The sequence below is a fragment of the Cetorhinus maximus genome, chromosome 16, assembly GCF_964194155.1.
Source record: "Cetorhinus maximus chromosome 16, sCetMax3.hap1.1, whole genome shotgun sequence".
Lineage (NCBI taxonomy): Eukaryota > Metazoa > Chordata > Chondrichthyes > Lamniformes > Cetorhinidae > Cetorhinus > Cetorhinus maximus.
This window is the reverse complement of record NC_135894.1, coordinates 22,631,851-22,649,153: the sequence shown is the minus strand read 5'-3', so window position 1 is coordinate 22,649,153 and position 17,303 is coordinate 22,631,851. Positions and strand designations below refer to the sequence as shown.

At 47.4% G+C, this 17,303-nt stretch overlaps 1 protein-coding gene across 2 annotated transcripts; it reads left to right on the top strand.

The window, feature by feature from the left end:
- Positions 1-18: 18 nt before the first annotated feature.
- On the top strand, positions 19-16,772 carry gpalpp1 (GPALPP motifs containing 1). 2 transcript variants are annotated; one of them, XM_078559512.1, is made up of 8 exons: positions 19-414; positions 1,863-2,034; positions 5,414-5,518; positions 6,763-6,850; positions 8,554-8,688; positions 9,095-9,259; positions 11,719-11,817; positions 16,361-16,772. In XM_078559512.1, exons 1-8 carry the CDS (start codon positions 288-290, stop codon positions 16,577-16,579), a joined length of 1,110 nt encoding a protein of 369 aa, XP_078415638.1. In that variant the 5' UTR covers positions 19-287; the 3' UTR covers positions 16,580-16,772. The 2 variants fall into 2 exon arrangements, with proteins under 2 accessions (XP_078415638.1, XP_078415639.1); XM_078559513.1 differs by having other exon boundaries at positions 87-414; positions 1,869-2,034.
- The last annotated feature ends 531 nt before the right edge of the window (positions 16,773-17,303 follow it).

Below are 17,303 nucleotides of genomic sequence, written 5' to 3'. Positions count from 1 at the left end.
TTCCTACCAACAGGCGGCGCTGCACGGGGAAGACCGGGAGATTGAGTCAGGAGGACTCCACTTACAGCTGGCGCAAGCTCTTTGTTGTCTGAGTGAAGCGGAACCGAGCTTTCAGCCTTTAGTTGTTGCCACCGATTCGATGCCGTTTTTAAAAGGAAACCTAATAAGTAGCGATCTTATTGTTGTTTGTTGAACTGTAAATGTCTCTGGCGGTTGGTCGCGAGGACACTTCAGCAGCGCGCGGCTGAGAGGGGGGTGGGGGGTAGTGTTGGAAGCTGCAGTGCGTCATGTCCGAGGAGAAGGCGCCGCTGATCGGGCCCGCGCTGCCCCCCGGATACAGGACTGCGCGAGGACAGCAGCAGCACTCGGAATGCGACCGCCGGCGGCGTTCCAAAGCGGCATTCGACGAGACAGGTGCGCGCACTCGATTTTGGAACGGCTGGGACCACAGCGTTCGAATACCCCCCAGCCCCCTCCCCCACCCCCCTCCCCCTTCCCCTTCCCCCACCCGGGTCAGAACCCCCCTCTTCCCCCCCCCTTTCCGGGTCAGAACCCCCTCTCTCTCCCCCCCCCCTCCCCCTTTCCGGGTCAGGACCCCCTTCCCCCCCCCTTTCCGGGTCAGGATTCCCCTCCCCTCACCCCCTTCCCGGGTCAGGATTCCCCCCTTCCCGGGTCAGGATTCCCCCCTCCCCGGGTCAGGATTCCCCCTTCCCTTGTCAGAACCCTCCACCTCTCCCCCTTCCCGGGTCAGGACCCATGGGAACAATTTCTTCTATCTACCCTGTCCAGACCCCTCACTATTTTGAATACCCCCATCAAATCTCCACTCAGCTTTCTTTTCCCCAAGGAATAAAGTCCCAACTTCTCCAATCTATATTCATAATGGAAGATCCTCATCCCTGGAATGGAAAGAGGTTTGCACCAATTGCATGCTGCACACAAGATTTCTAATATATTAACAACTGCATCAACCACATGGAAGATAGAGTACTCTGAGGCCATTTGGCCCTTGTGTCTGTGCCAAATCTTTGGAAGGTTAGGCCTACTCCCCTGCTCTTTCCCCCATAACCCTGTAAAACCTTCCCCATCAAGTACTCTAATTCCCTTTTGAATGTTATTATTTAATTTGTATCCAGCAGCAGACAGCATCTTCCAGATCACAACTCATTCGTGTTTAAAAAAAAGTTCCCTTGTGTTGTCTCTGGTTCTGTTGTGTCCTCCAGTTACTGGCCCTCCAGCGAGTGGAAGCGGCTTCTCCATATCTGTTCTCACCCTTAAAGATGAAGAATGGGAATTTAACTCATTGGACCATCCGTCCTGCAAAATTATTCCAGGGATTTTGTTTCCACAAATCTCTGGGAGTCCATTTCAGGTGTCAATCCTCTGTGTAACCCCTGTATCTATTTGAATATTTGGGTATTAGACATTAAGGCCAGGCTGGGTAAAGACAGCAGGCTTCCCTCCCTAATGAACATTAAGGAACTCATTAGATTATAACGACAATTTGACAGCCTTGTGGGTCATTTTTATTCATGCCAACTTTATATTTCCAGAACTTTTAAAAGCTTATATAATCAAATGATATTTGGACTTGAGTTCTTCGAGTTATTGACATATCCATTACACTGTCGAAGCCTGTTAAGCTCCAGTAACTAGCCTTTGCTAAAGAAAATTTGCCAGTCCATTTTATCTTGTCCTCCCAGTCTTTTCTCCTGTTAGGCTGCTGGCAAAGACGTGAGTTGGTGCAAGGATTGAACCTCCAATTTTAGGAGCAAGAATGCAGCGATCATTGATGATTATACTTTATTACTATATTTTATCCCAGTACGTGAAGAATTCTTTGTCACGATATTATGTAACAGTTGCAGGACCAGCTTTGCCTCCAGGATTTCAGTCGAGTAAGAGCTCGGACAGTTCAGGTGATGAGGATGCCACTATCCACTGTGCTGAAGAGAGGCGGCAAAGCTCACCACTGGAGTTGAGGAAATCCGCCGACTTAACTATAGAGGAATGTAACGGCAAGTCAAGAGACAGGTAAAGAAGTGCTGATCACTCAAGAGACCTGACCACGTTGGGTGTGCATGCTTCATAATAGACTACATTGAGTTTGTGGCAGTGGTGCTGTGCTGGTGTTTATTGTATGGTTATGTTCCTGTATATGGAACTGATTGATTGTGTTATGACAGTGCTGATTGTCTGGTGGGTTTTTTATTTGTTCATGGATTGTTAACTTCTCAGGTTAGGCAAGCATTTGTTGTCCATCCCTTATTGCCATTGGTGGCGGTGGTGGTAAGCTGCCTTCTTGAACCGCTGCAGTCCAAGTGCCAGGATTTCGACCCAGCAACAGTGAAGGAATGGTGATATAGTTCCAAGTCAGGATGGGTGTGGCTTGGAGGGGAACTTGCAGGTGGTGGTGTTCCCATGTATGTGCTGCCCTTATCGTTTTACGTGGTAAAGGTTGCAGGTTTGGAAGGTACTGTTGAAGTTACTGCAGTGCATCGTGTAGATGATTAAAAACTGCTGCCACAGTATGCTGGTTGTGGAGGGAGTGAATGTTTAAGGTGGTGGATGGGGTGCCAATCAAGTCCTGGATGGTGTCAAGCTTCTTGAGTGTTGTGGGAGCTGCACTCATCCAGGCAAATGGAGAATATTCCGTCATACTCCTGACTTGTGCCTTGCAGATGGTGGACAGGTTTGGGGAGTCAGGAGGTGAGTTATTCGCTGCAGAATTCCCAGCCTCTTACAGCCACAGTATTTATAAAGCTGGTTCAGCTCAGTTTCTGGTCAATGGTAACCCCAGGATGTTGATAGTGGGGGATTCAGCAATGCCATTGAATGTCAAGGAGAAATGATTGGATTCTCTCTTGTTGGAGATGGTCATTGCCTGACACTTGTGTGTTATGAATGTTACTTGCCACTTATCAGCCCAAGGCTGAATGTTGACCAGTTCTTGCTGCACGTGAATCTCGAACTGCTTCATTACCTGAGGAGTTGCAAATGGAACTGAGCATTGTGCAACCACCATCCCCAACTCTAACCTTATGATGGAGGGAAGGTCATTGATAAAACAGCTGAAGATGGTAGGGCTAGGGCACAACCTTGAGGAACTCCTGCAGCAGTGCCCTGGGACTGAAATGATTGACCTCCAACAACCACAACTATCTTCCTCTGTGCCCGGTATTAATCCAGCCAGTGGAGAGTTTTCCCCCTGATTCCCAATGACTTAAATTTTGCTAGGGCTCCTTAATGCCACACTTGGTCAAATATTGCCTTTGATGTCAAGGCAATCATCCTCATCTCACCTCTTGAGTTCAGCTCCTTTGTCCATCTTTGAGCCAAAGGCTGTTTTGAGATTAGGAGCAAATGATCTTGGTGGAATCCACACTGAGCTTGGGTGAGCAGGTTATTGTTGTGTTGTCGTCAGTTGTCCCTTAATTCGAGGGTAATGTCTACTTGGGTTCATGAGTTTCTGCCATGGATCTTCATGTGACTGAACAGGCTGATTCTTGACCCACTGAGTTTTGGGCACGTGGGACAGGATGCCCCACGAGGTAGCGGGATCCAGAGTGCAGGATTTGTTTCCTTTTCTTTCCTCCTCTGCCACCGCTCTGCCCCATCATTAAGGCATTTGGACTCAAAGCACAATGCAACTTGATGGACAAGTCAGTAGCACAGTCAATCCTACCTTTCATCACTTGCTGATAATCAAGAGTAGACTGATGTGGCAGTTATTGGATTTCTTCTGCTTTTTGTGGACAGGACAAAGCTGGGCAATTTTCCACATTGCCCTTGGATGCCAGTGTTGCAGCTGTACTAGAATAGCTTGGCTAGGGGTGCAGCTAGTTCTGGTGCACAAGTCTTAGTACTATTGCTGGAATATTGTCAGGGCCCATAGCCTTTGCAGTATCCAGTGCCTTCAGCCATTTCTTGATATCACGTGGAGTGAATCGAATTGGCTGAAGACTGGCATCTGTGATGCTGGGGACCTCAGGAGGAGGCCGAGATGGATCATCCACTCGGCACTTCTGGCTGAAGATTACTGATGTGCTGGGCTCCCCCATCATTGGTGGTACTGCCACACGACACACTGGAGGGTGTCCTCAGCAAGGAAGAAAGACTTACATTTATATAGCATCTTACAAGACTACTGGATGTCTCAAAATGCTTTATAGCCAATGAAGCACCTTTTGTGTAGTCACAGTTGTAATGTAGGAAACATAGTGGCAACATTGTGCACAGCAAGCTCCCACAAACAACGTTTAATGACCAGATGATTTTTTTTGTGATAATGATTGAGGGATAAATATAGGGATAAATCCCCTGCTCTTCTTCAAAATACTGCCATGAGATCCGCTACAATCACTAGACAGGCAGGTGGGACCGAGATTTACCGTCACACCTGAAAGGCAGCACCTCCAACAATGCAGCACTCCCCCTGCAATGCACTCGAATGTCAATGTCGATTTTTGTGCTGAAGTCTGGAGTGGGACATGAACCTGCAACCTTGTGATTCAGAGGCAAAAGTGCTACTAACTGAACCACAGCTGACACAAGAGACTGCAGTTGTTCGGTCCTACGAATACTACCATGTACAGATGTATCTGTGACAGATAGATTGGTGAAGGCTAAGTCTAGTAGGTTTTTCCCTCTTGTTGGTTCTCACCACCTACCACAGGCCCAGCCTGGTAGATATGTTCCTCAGGACTTGGTCAGCTCGGTCAGTTGTAGTGATAACGAGCCATTCTTGGTGGTGGACATTGAAGACCCCACCCTGATAACATCCTGCGCCCTTGCTACCTTCAGTGCTTCCTCCAAGTGTTGTTCAGCATGGAGGAGCACTGATTCATCAGCTGAGGGAGGCAGTAGGTGGTAATCAGCAGAAGGTTTCCTTGCCCATGTTTGACCTGATGCCATGGAGTCTGGAGTCAGTTGACGACTTCCAAGACCACTTCCACCTGATTGTATACCACAGTACTGATGATGCTGGTGTGTGCGACGATGGTCCTGCGCACGTGTGGCTGATTGCATGGCGACGGTCCTGTGCACGTGTGGCTGTGCGGTGATGGTCCTGCACGTGTGTGGCTGATTGCATGGCGATGGTCCTGCGCACGTGTGGCTGCGCGGTGATGGTCCTGCGCGCGCACAGCTGACTGCGCGGCGACGGTCCTGTGCACGTGCGGCTGTGCGGTGATGGTCCTGCACGTGTGTGGCTGATTGCGTGGCGATGGTCCTGCGCACGTGTGGCTGCGCGGCGATGGTCCTGCGCCCGCGCGCGGCTGACTGCGCGGCGACGGTCCTGCATGCAGCTGATTGAGCGGCGACGGTCCTGTGCGCGCGCGGCTGATTGAGCGGCGATGGTCCTGTACACGTGTGGCTGGTTGCATAGTAATGCTGTCTTCTTTTTCTTAACCAGCAAGCAGCCTGCTGCCCCCCAGGATGATGATGATGATGAAGATGATGGATTTTTTGGCCCCGCTCTTCCCCCAGGTTTTCCAAAACGGGAGCAATCGCCTGAGCGGTAAATGGGATATCATTAAAGAAGCTACAATTTTATTGTTGTCCCTCAGATTCAGTTCAAAATCACTCAGATGCTGCAATCTTTCTGCCACTAGAGGTCCCCAGCATAACTTTCTTTTATTTCCACCAGCTTCCAGAAGCAACTCACACAGGATGGAGGGTTGAATCTTTTTGGGCCATTTGTGACTCTGGTGCGACAGTATCCAGGCTAGGTTACAAAGCCCTACCATGATTTTAAACGTTGCCCATCCTAACTCAGGATCTGTGCCTCCACGTGAAAGAAAGACAGTCCTCCACTCAAATAACACTTTTCAAGGCTTCAGGACACCTCAAGGTGCTTTACAGTTAATGAAATGCTTCTTGAAGTATAGTCACTGATGTAATGTAGGAAACCTGGCAGCCAATTTATGCAGAGCAAGCTCCCACTAACAGCAGTGTGATATTAATCAAATAATCTGATTTAGTGATGTTGGATGAGGGATAAGTATTGACCAGGACACTGGGGATAACACCCCTGTGGTACTCCGAAATATTGCCATGGGATCTGTAACACCCAAAATGGCCTGATGGGGCCTTGGTTTATTATATCATAGGAAAGACAGCACCTCTGACAGTACAGTACTCCCTCAGTGCTACACTGGAGTGTCGGCCTGGATTTAGTGTTCAGAACTCTGAAGTGGAACTTGAATCCACGACTTTGTGATTCCGAGGGGAGAGTACTATGAACTGAGTCACAGCTAGCAAGACTGCAGATCTTCCCATTTTCCCTCAGGAATGCTGGGACGTTTCCCAGTGTGTTCCTCCTCACGTGTGGTTTGCAGTTCCCCTGGCAGCACAAACTGGACGTTTAGGAAGGAAAATAGACAAGAAAAACTCTTTTGAGTTTTTGAGGGTAGCATTCACAACAGAGTGAGAGCCTCATTCTTCAGAAAGATGAGCGCAGCATTTGACAGTGAAATGCTGCAACATTTGTGGATGTGCAACCACCCCATCCTGCCCTGCCACCAGCTTAAAAAAATAATCTTAAGACTTTTTTGTTTTCCTCCTGCTTCCATATGCTGGATTATATTCCTGGCATGGCAAACCTGGGGATAAAGTTGTTGGGCCAGCAGCTTCACCTGGGGCTGCATTCACATCACTAACTCTGCAGGCCTGGTATTCGAAGACTGAAGCCCTTATCTGTGTACTGCCAGAGAGCTCGATCCTGATCTGAAGATTCACTTGTTGCGCTTTTTTTTTCTTTAGACCTTTTATAGGTCCCGCATTACCACCTGGATTCAGTAGGTCAGAAAAAGAGAGAGAACCAGCTGTACCCTCAAGTTTAAGCACATCGGTAAGTAGGATTTAAGAAACCTTTCCATTTCGGTAGTTTTGATGTTGTAACGTGTGTTGCTGCTGATTTGATATCACTTGTCACTGACTGAAGTAGAGGAATCTCCTTTCTGTCACTTTTGGTACACTTTGCTGTGACTCTCTGAGCAGTGCAGAACCCTTGTAGAACTCTTGTTCTTCCTTAAACCTGCTTTATATAACCTAGTTTCTTCCTAAAATACTTTACAGCAGATTGGTGAAAGCGAGGAGAGATGGGGGGGGAGGGGGGGCAGCAAGGGGTGTTAGTGTTCCCTCTGATTCTCTCCCAGCCTGCATTGTGCAGAATGGAGATTGACCTCATATGGAGGGAAGACGTGAGTTTCTCTGGAGCTGAACCCATGCTAGTCATGGAGCAGTGTCAATAAAGGCTTGGGATGGAAGCTGAGATGCAATGAGTATATCAGACCTAATTGGAGAAAGTTGTGAAACCTAAGAAAGCAGGATACGATGTAAATTAAGACCTGATTCCTGTATTCTATTTCCTTCCCTATTGAGCCCACCTGGGTATGACTGAGAGAAAACCTTCTGATAATTGCAGGCTGGCTATTCAACCACATGGGGCATCACCACTCTGTTCAATCCTGTGCTCACTCATTGTCAGTGTAGATGCTTTTTCCAGCAGGGAGCAGTTGATGAAGATCAGTCTGTGACTGCTATGAAATGGCCTCATCATAAGGTCTCGTTGATGCTGAGGTTTGCTGGGGACAGGATGGATGTAAATTGTAGTACAGCACCTGCCCTAATGCATAGCATGGGATATGAGCAAAATGCCAACTTTGGGCTGTTGTGGCTCATGTTGATTAGGGCTGTAGCTGGCACTGTCACGCCTCATTTTCCTTGGAATGGGTCTCAAAATTTACATAACATCTTAACATGCTACATGAGATCTGCTTTGATCAAGGAAAAGCTGCACGCCCCTTAGTTCTTGCATTTTGGGTATATTACGGGATAGATGCTTCTCTGCTGGGTAGATTAGTGATGACGAGATTAAGTGATTGTTCTCTCGCCATCTGCCACAGGCCCAGTCTGGCAGCTATGGCCTGCAGGACTCAGTTAGTATTGGTGCTGTGGTGGCACTCTTGGTGAGGGGCATTGAAGTCCCCCACGCAGAGTACATTCTGTGCTCTCGCTACCCTTGCTTCTTCCAAGTGGTGTTCAACATGGAAGAGTACTGATTCATCAGCTGAGAGAGCACAACAGTTGGTAATCAGCAGGAGGTTTCCTTGTCCATGAAACATCGTGGGATCCAGAATCAATGGTTATTTTATGGGTCTAGTAATCTAGAGGCCTTGACTAATAAGCCAGTGATCCAAGTTCAAATCCCACCACAGCAGCTGGGGAATATAAATCCAGTTAATTAAATAAACCTGAAATTTGTTCAGTAATGGTGTCCGTGAAACCTCTGGATTGTCATAAAATCCATCTGGTTCACTGGTTGCTGGGGTATGTCCTACCCACAGGCAGCACAGATCTGCTGTACAGCATATACTTGATGAGCTGAAACATTATCTTGGTTTGACTCTCCATGGGCCTTCAAAGCAAACCCCACAACCCCCCTCCCCCCACCCACCCACCCACCCACCAATCCCCTGTCACTTCTTGTCAACAGAAGCAATGGATGTAACAACCTAGCTTTGTAAGTTCCGACGTGTTTGTGTTTTATAGTACGCAGAAGAAGACAGTGACGAGGAGGCCCTAATCGGCCCAATGCCCTCAGCAGCTGCTGCTGAAAGCAACATGGCGGCAGATATTGAACGCAGAGCGAACAGAATGAAAGAAAAGCTGGCTTCTGGTAATGCGGTAAGAGAACAACTGCTTCCTATAGTTACTGCATGGGCTGTGGATATTTGTTTCCCATAAGCTGTGCCACAGCACATTGCGTGCTGCATATTGACAAATAGCTTCTCTTCTAGCCTCCTCCCTTCTTCGTGATCAATGGAATTTCACTGTTACAGAACCAGACCTGAGAACCTGTCGAATCATATTTAAAAGTATGATGTGCTTTGATTGGAGAGTCTAACACCTATTCTAAAACTCATCTTTCAGCATTTCCTTACCACAGAGAAATGACCTTATTTAATTCTGCCCTGTTCTGGTATCGGTGCGTTGGACAAGGCTTTGCATTTCTGTTTTCAGGCGCGGATCGTTTGTTTCATCCAAGGTCTAAAATTTACCTCCGTGTTTTCCCATTGTCTTTATCTGTCAGGATGATACCCAGAAACACGCCAGAGAATCTTGGATGACTGAGCTTCCACCGGTCTTACAAAACATAGGCCTGGGCGCGAGAACGTTTAAGAGGCGTGCGAACGGAGAGTCGTCTGACCGCTCCATATGGACAGATACTCCAGCTGACAAGGAAAAGAAAGCTCAGGTAGGGCCGCAATTTTCTGATTGTTGACTTGCACTTGCTAGATTTGAATGGCTCCCAGGTAGCATTGGATCCCTGGTTTCACAACACCACAGTTGGTCTCAACAGCATTGCAAGGAAAGCATTGCAGGAATTAAGTGTGACACTTAGAGGATGTGGGTGCAGACATTAAGATTTTTAATATTTTAGAGGGACTTGTTTTCAATTTTGCGTCAGCAAGATCCTTCTGGGAGCCGTTTGTCGTAGCTAATTGTATAGAAACCTGGATGGCAGTAACTTGTTCCATTGTGGGGCGATGAGATAGTGTGGAGGTGCTTCAGTCATTGATTCACCTGCCTATTCTGATTGAAATGAAACTTCTTTTTGAAGTGTAAAGCAGAGTACAGCCAAAGTAGCAAATTTCGGGAAATCGAGTGTTCGACAAAGCGGATTCAGTCGTTACTTTCAAAAGAGTGGGGGTTGGAGGGAAATGCATGGCTGTGGGGAAATGAATAGGGCAATGGGATTAATTGGATGGCTTTACCAAAGAGGTAGAGCCACAGGTAGAGAGTGGCTGAATGGCCTCCTCCTGTGCTGCATCATTCTGTGAAGCGCATGACAGTGAAAACTATACAGCTTTTAAAAAATTTTGTTGAACTCACTGGAGAATAGAATACATGTCCACTACATATATGCAGTGATGGTATTACTTTGACAGTACTATACATTGCAGTATGGGAAATCAGCTACATTGTTCCAGAATTGTACATCGATACTCCCCTGTGCAATCCATACACTGATGCTGATTAAATACAGTCAGGTTGAATGCAGTTTCTTGTGAACAGGGGTGAAGGTGAGGTACATCTGTACATATCTTGTTCCCAGCACAGTGACAAGCTTATGAGACAGACTCTCATTTGCTGTGCAAGGGGATCAGGCCAGGTGAGCCAGGCCTAGCTGCAGATCATAGCAGACACAGTGGCTTCAGATACTGGGCTGGGGCTGCATGCAGCATGATCTGGTCTCAAAAGAGAGGGGAGAGTGCACGCGAAAAGCAGCGCGTGAGGAGAGAATAGCCGCGAGCGGCAGTGCACCGGAAAAGAGTGACCGTAAGCAGTGGCGTGCGAGGCAGGGGGGGCATGGGATGTGGCGGCGCACGAGGTTTTTGGGGGGGGGGTGTCGAACGGGTACACGGGCGAGCGAGTCGGTGGGGTGCGACGAGCAGCGGCACAGCAAGCGAGGCGGGGGCATGCGTATGCACGGGAGGAGGCAGGGGCAGCGCGTAGGAGGGCGTGTGAGGGCAGGGCAGGGGGGCTCGCACACGTGAGGGGAGGGCAGGGGGAGGGCGTTGGGGGGCATGCATGGGAGGGGAGGGCGTTGGGGGGTGCATGCGCATGAGGGGTGGGCAAGGGGCCTGAGCATGTGTGGAGGAGGCAGGGGACCATGTGTGCGGGGAATGGATTTGTGGCCCTGATCTGGGGTCGGGGTTGAGGGTCTGTGTATGAACTAGGTCAGCGTTTCAAGGGAAAATTACCCCGTCATTGTGGATGGGACACAGTGACTGCCAATTTCAGAATATTCACCAGCAATGACTGCGACATTGCTGTGGAGAGTTTCTTCTCTACCCTGCTAACACTCTCAAATTGAACCTCAAAAGCTGGAGAGACATTTCTGTATGAGGGAGGGAAAATCTGGACTCCAGGTGGATTAGATTGGATGCAGCACTATTTCAAGAGTCGGTAGTGCTCAGGGAATAATGTCACTCACTGTGAAAAGAGGAGAAAGAGAAAAAAAATCAAATCCTTCTGACCGTATTCTGGTTAAGCAAGGAGAGCCGTGGAGAGATGTCAGACCTCTTTTGTTTTTTTTTGAAGGTGGCTGGTATTAAATGAGGACTAATTTCAGATGTGTCTGCAGTTTTCTAGTCTGAATATTGTAGTAAGATTGATACAAGAGGTTTTTTCAGAGGGCACTTTGTATGTCATTCACTTAGCAGGAGCTTGTGAGCCATCTTGAGTTTTATAGCTGCTGGTGCAGGGTAACTTGCTTTGACTGAAGTGAGTATTTGACAGCACTTTGTTGACCAATGAGTTAGAGGCGGAGTGGGTCTTATAGCAAACAGTCTATTTACTCAGCAGAGCCTACCTAAACAGAGGTCCTGTAAAGTACAGCAAACAGAACACATGTCCAAAACTGGAGCAAAGTCTCCTGATAAAAGCAGGATTATTTCTCCAGTAAAATGCAATGAGTGGAGGATAGTTACTTAACACAGATCAATACATTTATTGACAGTCCAGCCATGATTGACAGGGATATTACCCTTCCATCTGCATTCTGGTCGGGACTTGTGGTGTCACTATATATATATATATACCACATATAACTGTTCTCAGCTTTTTGCCCTGAAATTTTTTAAAGTCATTTTCTCTGAGGAGATTCTGCCTGGGTAACTGTTGTCACCTGTATTTGCTTTCTTCCTTCAGGAAACATCAAAAGCCAAAGACTCCCCAGCAAAGGAACCTCATCGGCCCAGTCTCTCCGAAAGAGATAAACGGATGGCCAAGGAGGTGGCATCGTACAATGTAAGCGTTTGTTTTATATCCAAAAATAATGCAATATGTACTTAAACTATGAAAATTGTAACAGCCTTTCTTTTTAAATTGTGCCTCCCATTTTAAAATAATGTAGTCCAAAACAGAACTACTATTTCTAAGGAAACAATGGTAAGTTCTATTTTATTAACTTCAAAGGCCGTCCATTCTGAAGAGGAAGGGTTTGGAGTGAATTTCGGTTTCAAGAATGTACAGTTTGGGCACCCATGACACTGACCTGCACTTTTAACCTTTGAAGGAGGGGAGTAGGTTGATGTGTGACTCTGAGGAATATTCTAAGAACCGTTACATAGTACCATAGAAAAGTTACGGTGCAGAAAGAGGCCATTAAGCCCATCTTGTCTGTGCCAGCTAAAAAGAGAGAAAATAAACTAGCTGCTCCTTTTAATCCCACTTTCCAGCACCTGGTCCATAGCCTTGCAGGTTACAGAGCTTCAGATGTAGATCCAGGTACCTTTTTAAATGAGTTGAGCATTTCAGCCTCAACCACCAACTTAGGCAGTTAATCCCAGACACCCACCACCCTCTGGGTGAAAAAAACTTTCCTCATCTCCCCTCTAACCCTTCTACCAATCACCTTAAATCTATGCCCCCTGGTAATTGATCCCTCAGCTAGGGGAAACAGGTCTTTCCTGTCTGCTCTATCTAGCCCTCTCATAATTAGGTCACCCCTTAGCCTCCTCTGTTCTAAGGAAAACAACCCTAGCCTACCCAATCTCTCCTCATAGCTACAAATTTCAAGTCCTGGTAACAATTTTATAAATCTCCTCTGCACTCTCTCCAGAGCAAGTATGTCCTTCCTGTAATGTGACCAGAATTGGACATAAAATTCCAGCTATGGCCTAACCAGCATTTTGTACAGTTCAAGCATTACATCCCTGCTTTTGTATTCAATACCTTGCCCAATAAAGGAAAGCATTCCATATGCTTCCTTGACCACCTTGTGCACCTGCCCTGCCGCCTTCAAGGACCTATGGTTGCTATTAGTACTTGGTGGGGGTGGGGGGGAGATAAAATAAATTTTTTCAACTTTATTCATGGGAGGCGATGGCTTAGTGGTATTGTTGCTGGATTGGTAATCCAGAGACCCAGGATAATGTTCCAGGGACCCGGGTTTGGATCCCGCCACAGAAGATGGTGGAATTTGAGTTCAATAAAAATCTGGAATTAAAAGTCTAATGATGACCATAGAACCATTGTCAATTGTTGTAAAAAGAAAAAACACCCACCTGGTTCACTAATGTCCTTTAGGGAAGAGAATCTGGTCTGGCTCCAGACCCACAGGAATGTGCTTGACTCTTAAATACCCTCTGAAATGGCCTAGCAAGCCACTCAGTTATAACAAACCGCTATAAAGTCTCAAGAAAGGAATGAGACCAGACGGATCACCTGGCATCGACCTAGGCACCAGAAACGACAATGGCAAACTCAGCTCTGTCAACGCTGCAAAGCCCTCCTTACTAAAATCTGGGGCTAGTGCCAAATTTGGGAGAGCTGTCTCACAGACTAGACAAGCAACAGCCTGACATAGTCATCCTCATGGAATCATACCTTATAGATAATGTCCCAGACACCACCATCACCATCCCAGGGTATGTCCTGCCCCGCCAACAGGACAGAGGTGGCAGCACAATGATGTACAGTCGGGAGGGAGTCGTCCTGGGAGTCCTCAACACCGACTCTGGACTCCATGAAGGCTCATGGCATCAGGTCAAACATGGTCAAGGAAACCTCCTGATTACCATGTACCACCCTCCCTCAGCTGATGAATCAGTGCTCCACCATGTTGAACACTACTTGGAGGAAGCACTTAGGGTGGCAAGGGCGCAGAATGTACTCTGGTTGTGGGACTTCAATGTCCATCACCAAGAGTGGCTCGATAGCACCACTACTGACCGAGCTAGCCGAGTCCTAAATGACCTAGCTAGACTGGTTCTGCAGCAGGCGGTGAGGGGACCAACAAGAGGGAAAAACATACTTGACCTCATCCTCATCACATGCACCTGTCCATGACAGTATCGATAGTGACCACCGCACAGTCATTGTGGAGATGAAGTCCCATCTTCACATTGACGATAACCTCCATCGCGTTGTGTGGCGCTACCACCACGCTAAATGGAATAGATTTCGAACAGATCTAGCAACTTAAGACTGGGCATTCATGAGACGCTGTGGACCATCAGCAGCAGAATCGTACTCGAACACAAGCTGTAACCTCATGGCTCGGCATATCCCCCATTACAATCAAACCAGGGGATCAACCCTGGTTCAATGAAGAGTACAGAAGGGCATGCCAGGAGCAGCACCTGAAAATACCTAAAAATGAGGTGTCAACCTGGTGAAACTACAACACTGGATTACTTGCGTAATCCACTTGCCAAACAGCATAAGCAGCAAGTGATAGATAAGAGCCAAACGATCCTACAACCAACGGATAAGATCTAAGCTCTGTAGTCCTGCCACATCCAGTTGCGAATGGTGGTGGACAATTAAACAACTCACTGAAGGAGGAGACTCCACAAATATCCCCATCCTCAATATTGGGGGAACCCAGCACATCAGTGCAAAAGATAAGGCTGAAGCATTTGCTAAAATCTTCAGCCAGAAGTGCTGAGTGGATGATCCATCTCAGCCTCCTCCGGAGGTCCCCAGCATCACAGATGCCAGTCTTCAGCCAGTTCGATTCACTCCACGTGATATCAAGAAACAGCTGAAGGCACTGGATAGTGCAAAGGCTATGGGCCCTGACAATATTCAGAAATTGTACTGTGCTCCAGAACTTGCCATGCCGCTAGCCAAGCTGTTCCAGTACAGCTAAAACACTGGCATCTACCCGGCTATCTGGAAACAAAAAGCAGGACAAATCCAACACGGCCAATTACCGCCCCATCAGTCTACTCTCGATAATCAGTAAAGTAATGGAAGGGGTCATCAATGATGCTGTCAAGCGGCACTTGCATAACAATAACTTGCTCACTGATGCCCAGTTTGGGTTCCGCCAGGGCCACTCAGCTCCTAACCTCATTATAGCCTTGGTTCAAACATGGACAAAAGAGCTGAACCCCTGAGGTGAGGTGAGAGTGACTGTCCTTGACATCAAGGTTGCATTTGACTGAGTGTGGCATCAAGGAGCCCTAGCAAAATTAGAGTCAATGTGAATCATGGGGAAGACTCTCTGCTGGTTGGGAGTCATACCTAGCACAAAGGAAGATGGTTGTGGTTGTTGGAGGTCAGTCATCGCAGCTCCAGGACATCACTGCAGAAGTTCCTCGGCCCAATCATCTTCAGCTGCTTCATCGATGATCTTCCATCATAAGGTCAGAAGTGGGGATGTCCACTGCAATGTCCAGCACCATTCGCAACTCCTCAGATACTGAAGCAGTCCATGTCCAAATGCAGCAAACCTGGACAATATCCAGGCTTGGGCTGACAAGTGGCAAGTAACATTGGCGCCACACAAGTGCCAGGCAATGGCCATCTCCAACAAGAAAGAATCTAGCCATCGCCCCTTGACGTTCAATGACATTACCATCACTGAATCCTCCACTATCAACATCCTGGGGGTTACCATTGACCAGAAACTGAACTGGACAAGAGCAGGTCAGAGGCTAGGAATCTTGCGACGAGTAACTCACCTCCTGACTCTCCAAGGCCTGTCCACTATCTACAAGGCACAAGTCAGGAGTGTGATGGAATACTCCCCATTTGCCTGGATGAGTGCAGCTCCCACAACACTCAAGAAGCTTGATACCATTCAGTACGAAGCAGCCCACTTGATTGGCACCACATCCACAAACATCCACTCCCTCCACCACCGACACACAGTAGCAGCAGTGTATACCATCTACAAGATGCACTGCATGAATTCAAGGCTCCTTAGACAGCACCTTCCAAACCCACGTCCACTACCATCTAGAAGGACAAGGGCAGCTGACACAAGGGAACACCACCACCTGGTAGTTCCCCTTCAAGCCACTCACCATCCTGACTTGGAAATGTATTGCCGTTCCTTCACTTTAGCTGGGTCAAAATCCTGGAATTCCCTTCCTAACTGCACCGTGGGTGTACCTACACTACATGGACTGCAGCGGTTCAAGAAGGCAGCTCACCACCACCTTCTCAAGGGCAACTAGGGATGGGCAATAAATGCTGGCCCAGCCAGTGAAGCCCACATCCTATGAATGAATTAAAAAAGAACTTTCAGCCCTTCCTCCAAGTTGTTGCACCATTCCGAGTATAACCTGAGTCCATGTTCTGGGAGGGTGTTTCCCATCAGATTAGTATTTTCAGTGAGGTATAGCACATTGTAAAGCTAGCGTGAGCAGTCGGCCACCATTGGTGTGAATTCCTAGCCTGTGACTATTGGAGCTTCATGGTACTAAATGGGTTTGTGCGCTGGAGTCTCTTGGTTTCCTTTGCCAGGGGCCTCAGTGGCTGTAATATCCAGGATGAGAAAAGGGGCTGTGCTTGTGTTAGAAATGGCGACCAATATTTTTGTTGTTGTTCTTCCAAGGAATCTCGACGATCAGAGTCCCTCCTCGACATGCACAGCAAGAAGTTGAAGAGAAAAGCAGAAGTCGAGAAGGACAGACCCCAGGAGCGACGGGCGTTTGATCGTGAACAGGATCTGCATGTTCATCGGTTTGATGAAGCCCAGAAGAAAGCCCTGATCAAGAAGTCTAAGGAGCTTAACACCAGATTTTCACATGGAAAAAGCAACATGTTTCTGTAAAAAAGAAAACAATCTACTGGCAAATTGCAGATTTAGAGCAACTGCAGTCAGTCTATAGTTTAAGTCTGTTGTAATATTTCTGTATTGTAACTATAATGTTTCAAACTGATGTGTCGTATGAATAGCAGGTCTCTTGTTATAAAATATTCTTTGTTTAATTTTGATTAACCTGAATAAAGATGAAACAGTTTTATTTATGCTTTTTAGTGGGTTCTTGTTTGCCACATTATCTTTGTTCTGTGGTTAAAACTGGATACAAAGCCCATGTGGGTGGGCAAAAGGTGGAGCTTGCAGCCACGTACTTTCTCAGCCTAGCCCATCCCAATGATGTGCAGAGTGGGTGCATGTACAGTGATTCTGAGGGGATTTCTCAGAGAAACAGGATGTAACCCCCTCAGGCCTGTGCCATTAATCAGTTAGATCTTAGCTGATCTGCACCTCCATTCCATTTACCTGACGACTCCATACCTCCCAATAGCCTTACCTAATAAAAGCCTTTTCTCAATCTTGAAAGCTCCAATGGTCCAGCATCGTCAGCTTTTTGGGGAAGAATGTCACAAATTTTTCAATGCTTGAATACATCAGCGGTGGGCCCTGCTGGGATTAGAACATTTGGAACAGTTTGTCAGTCCAAGTGCATGGAGCAGAGTGACTCTGCAAAGTGTTGGTGCAATGGATGAAACCATGTTAATGATGGCCCGTCCACCTGGGTTTCTCTGAAGCC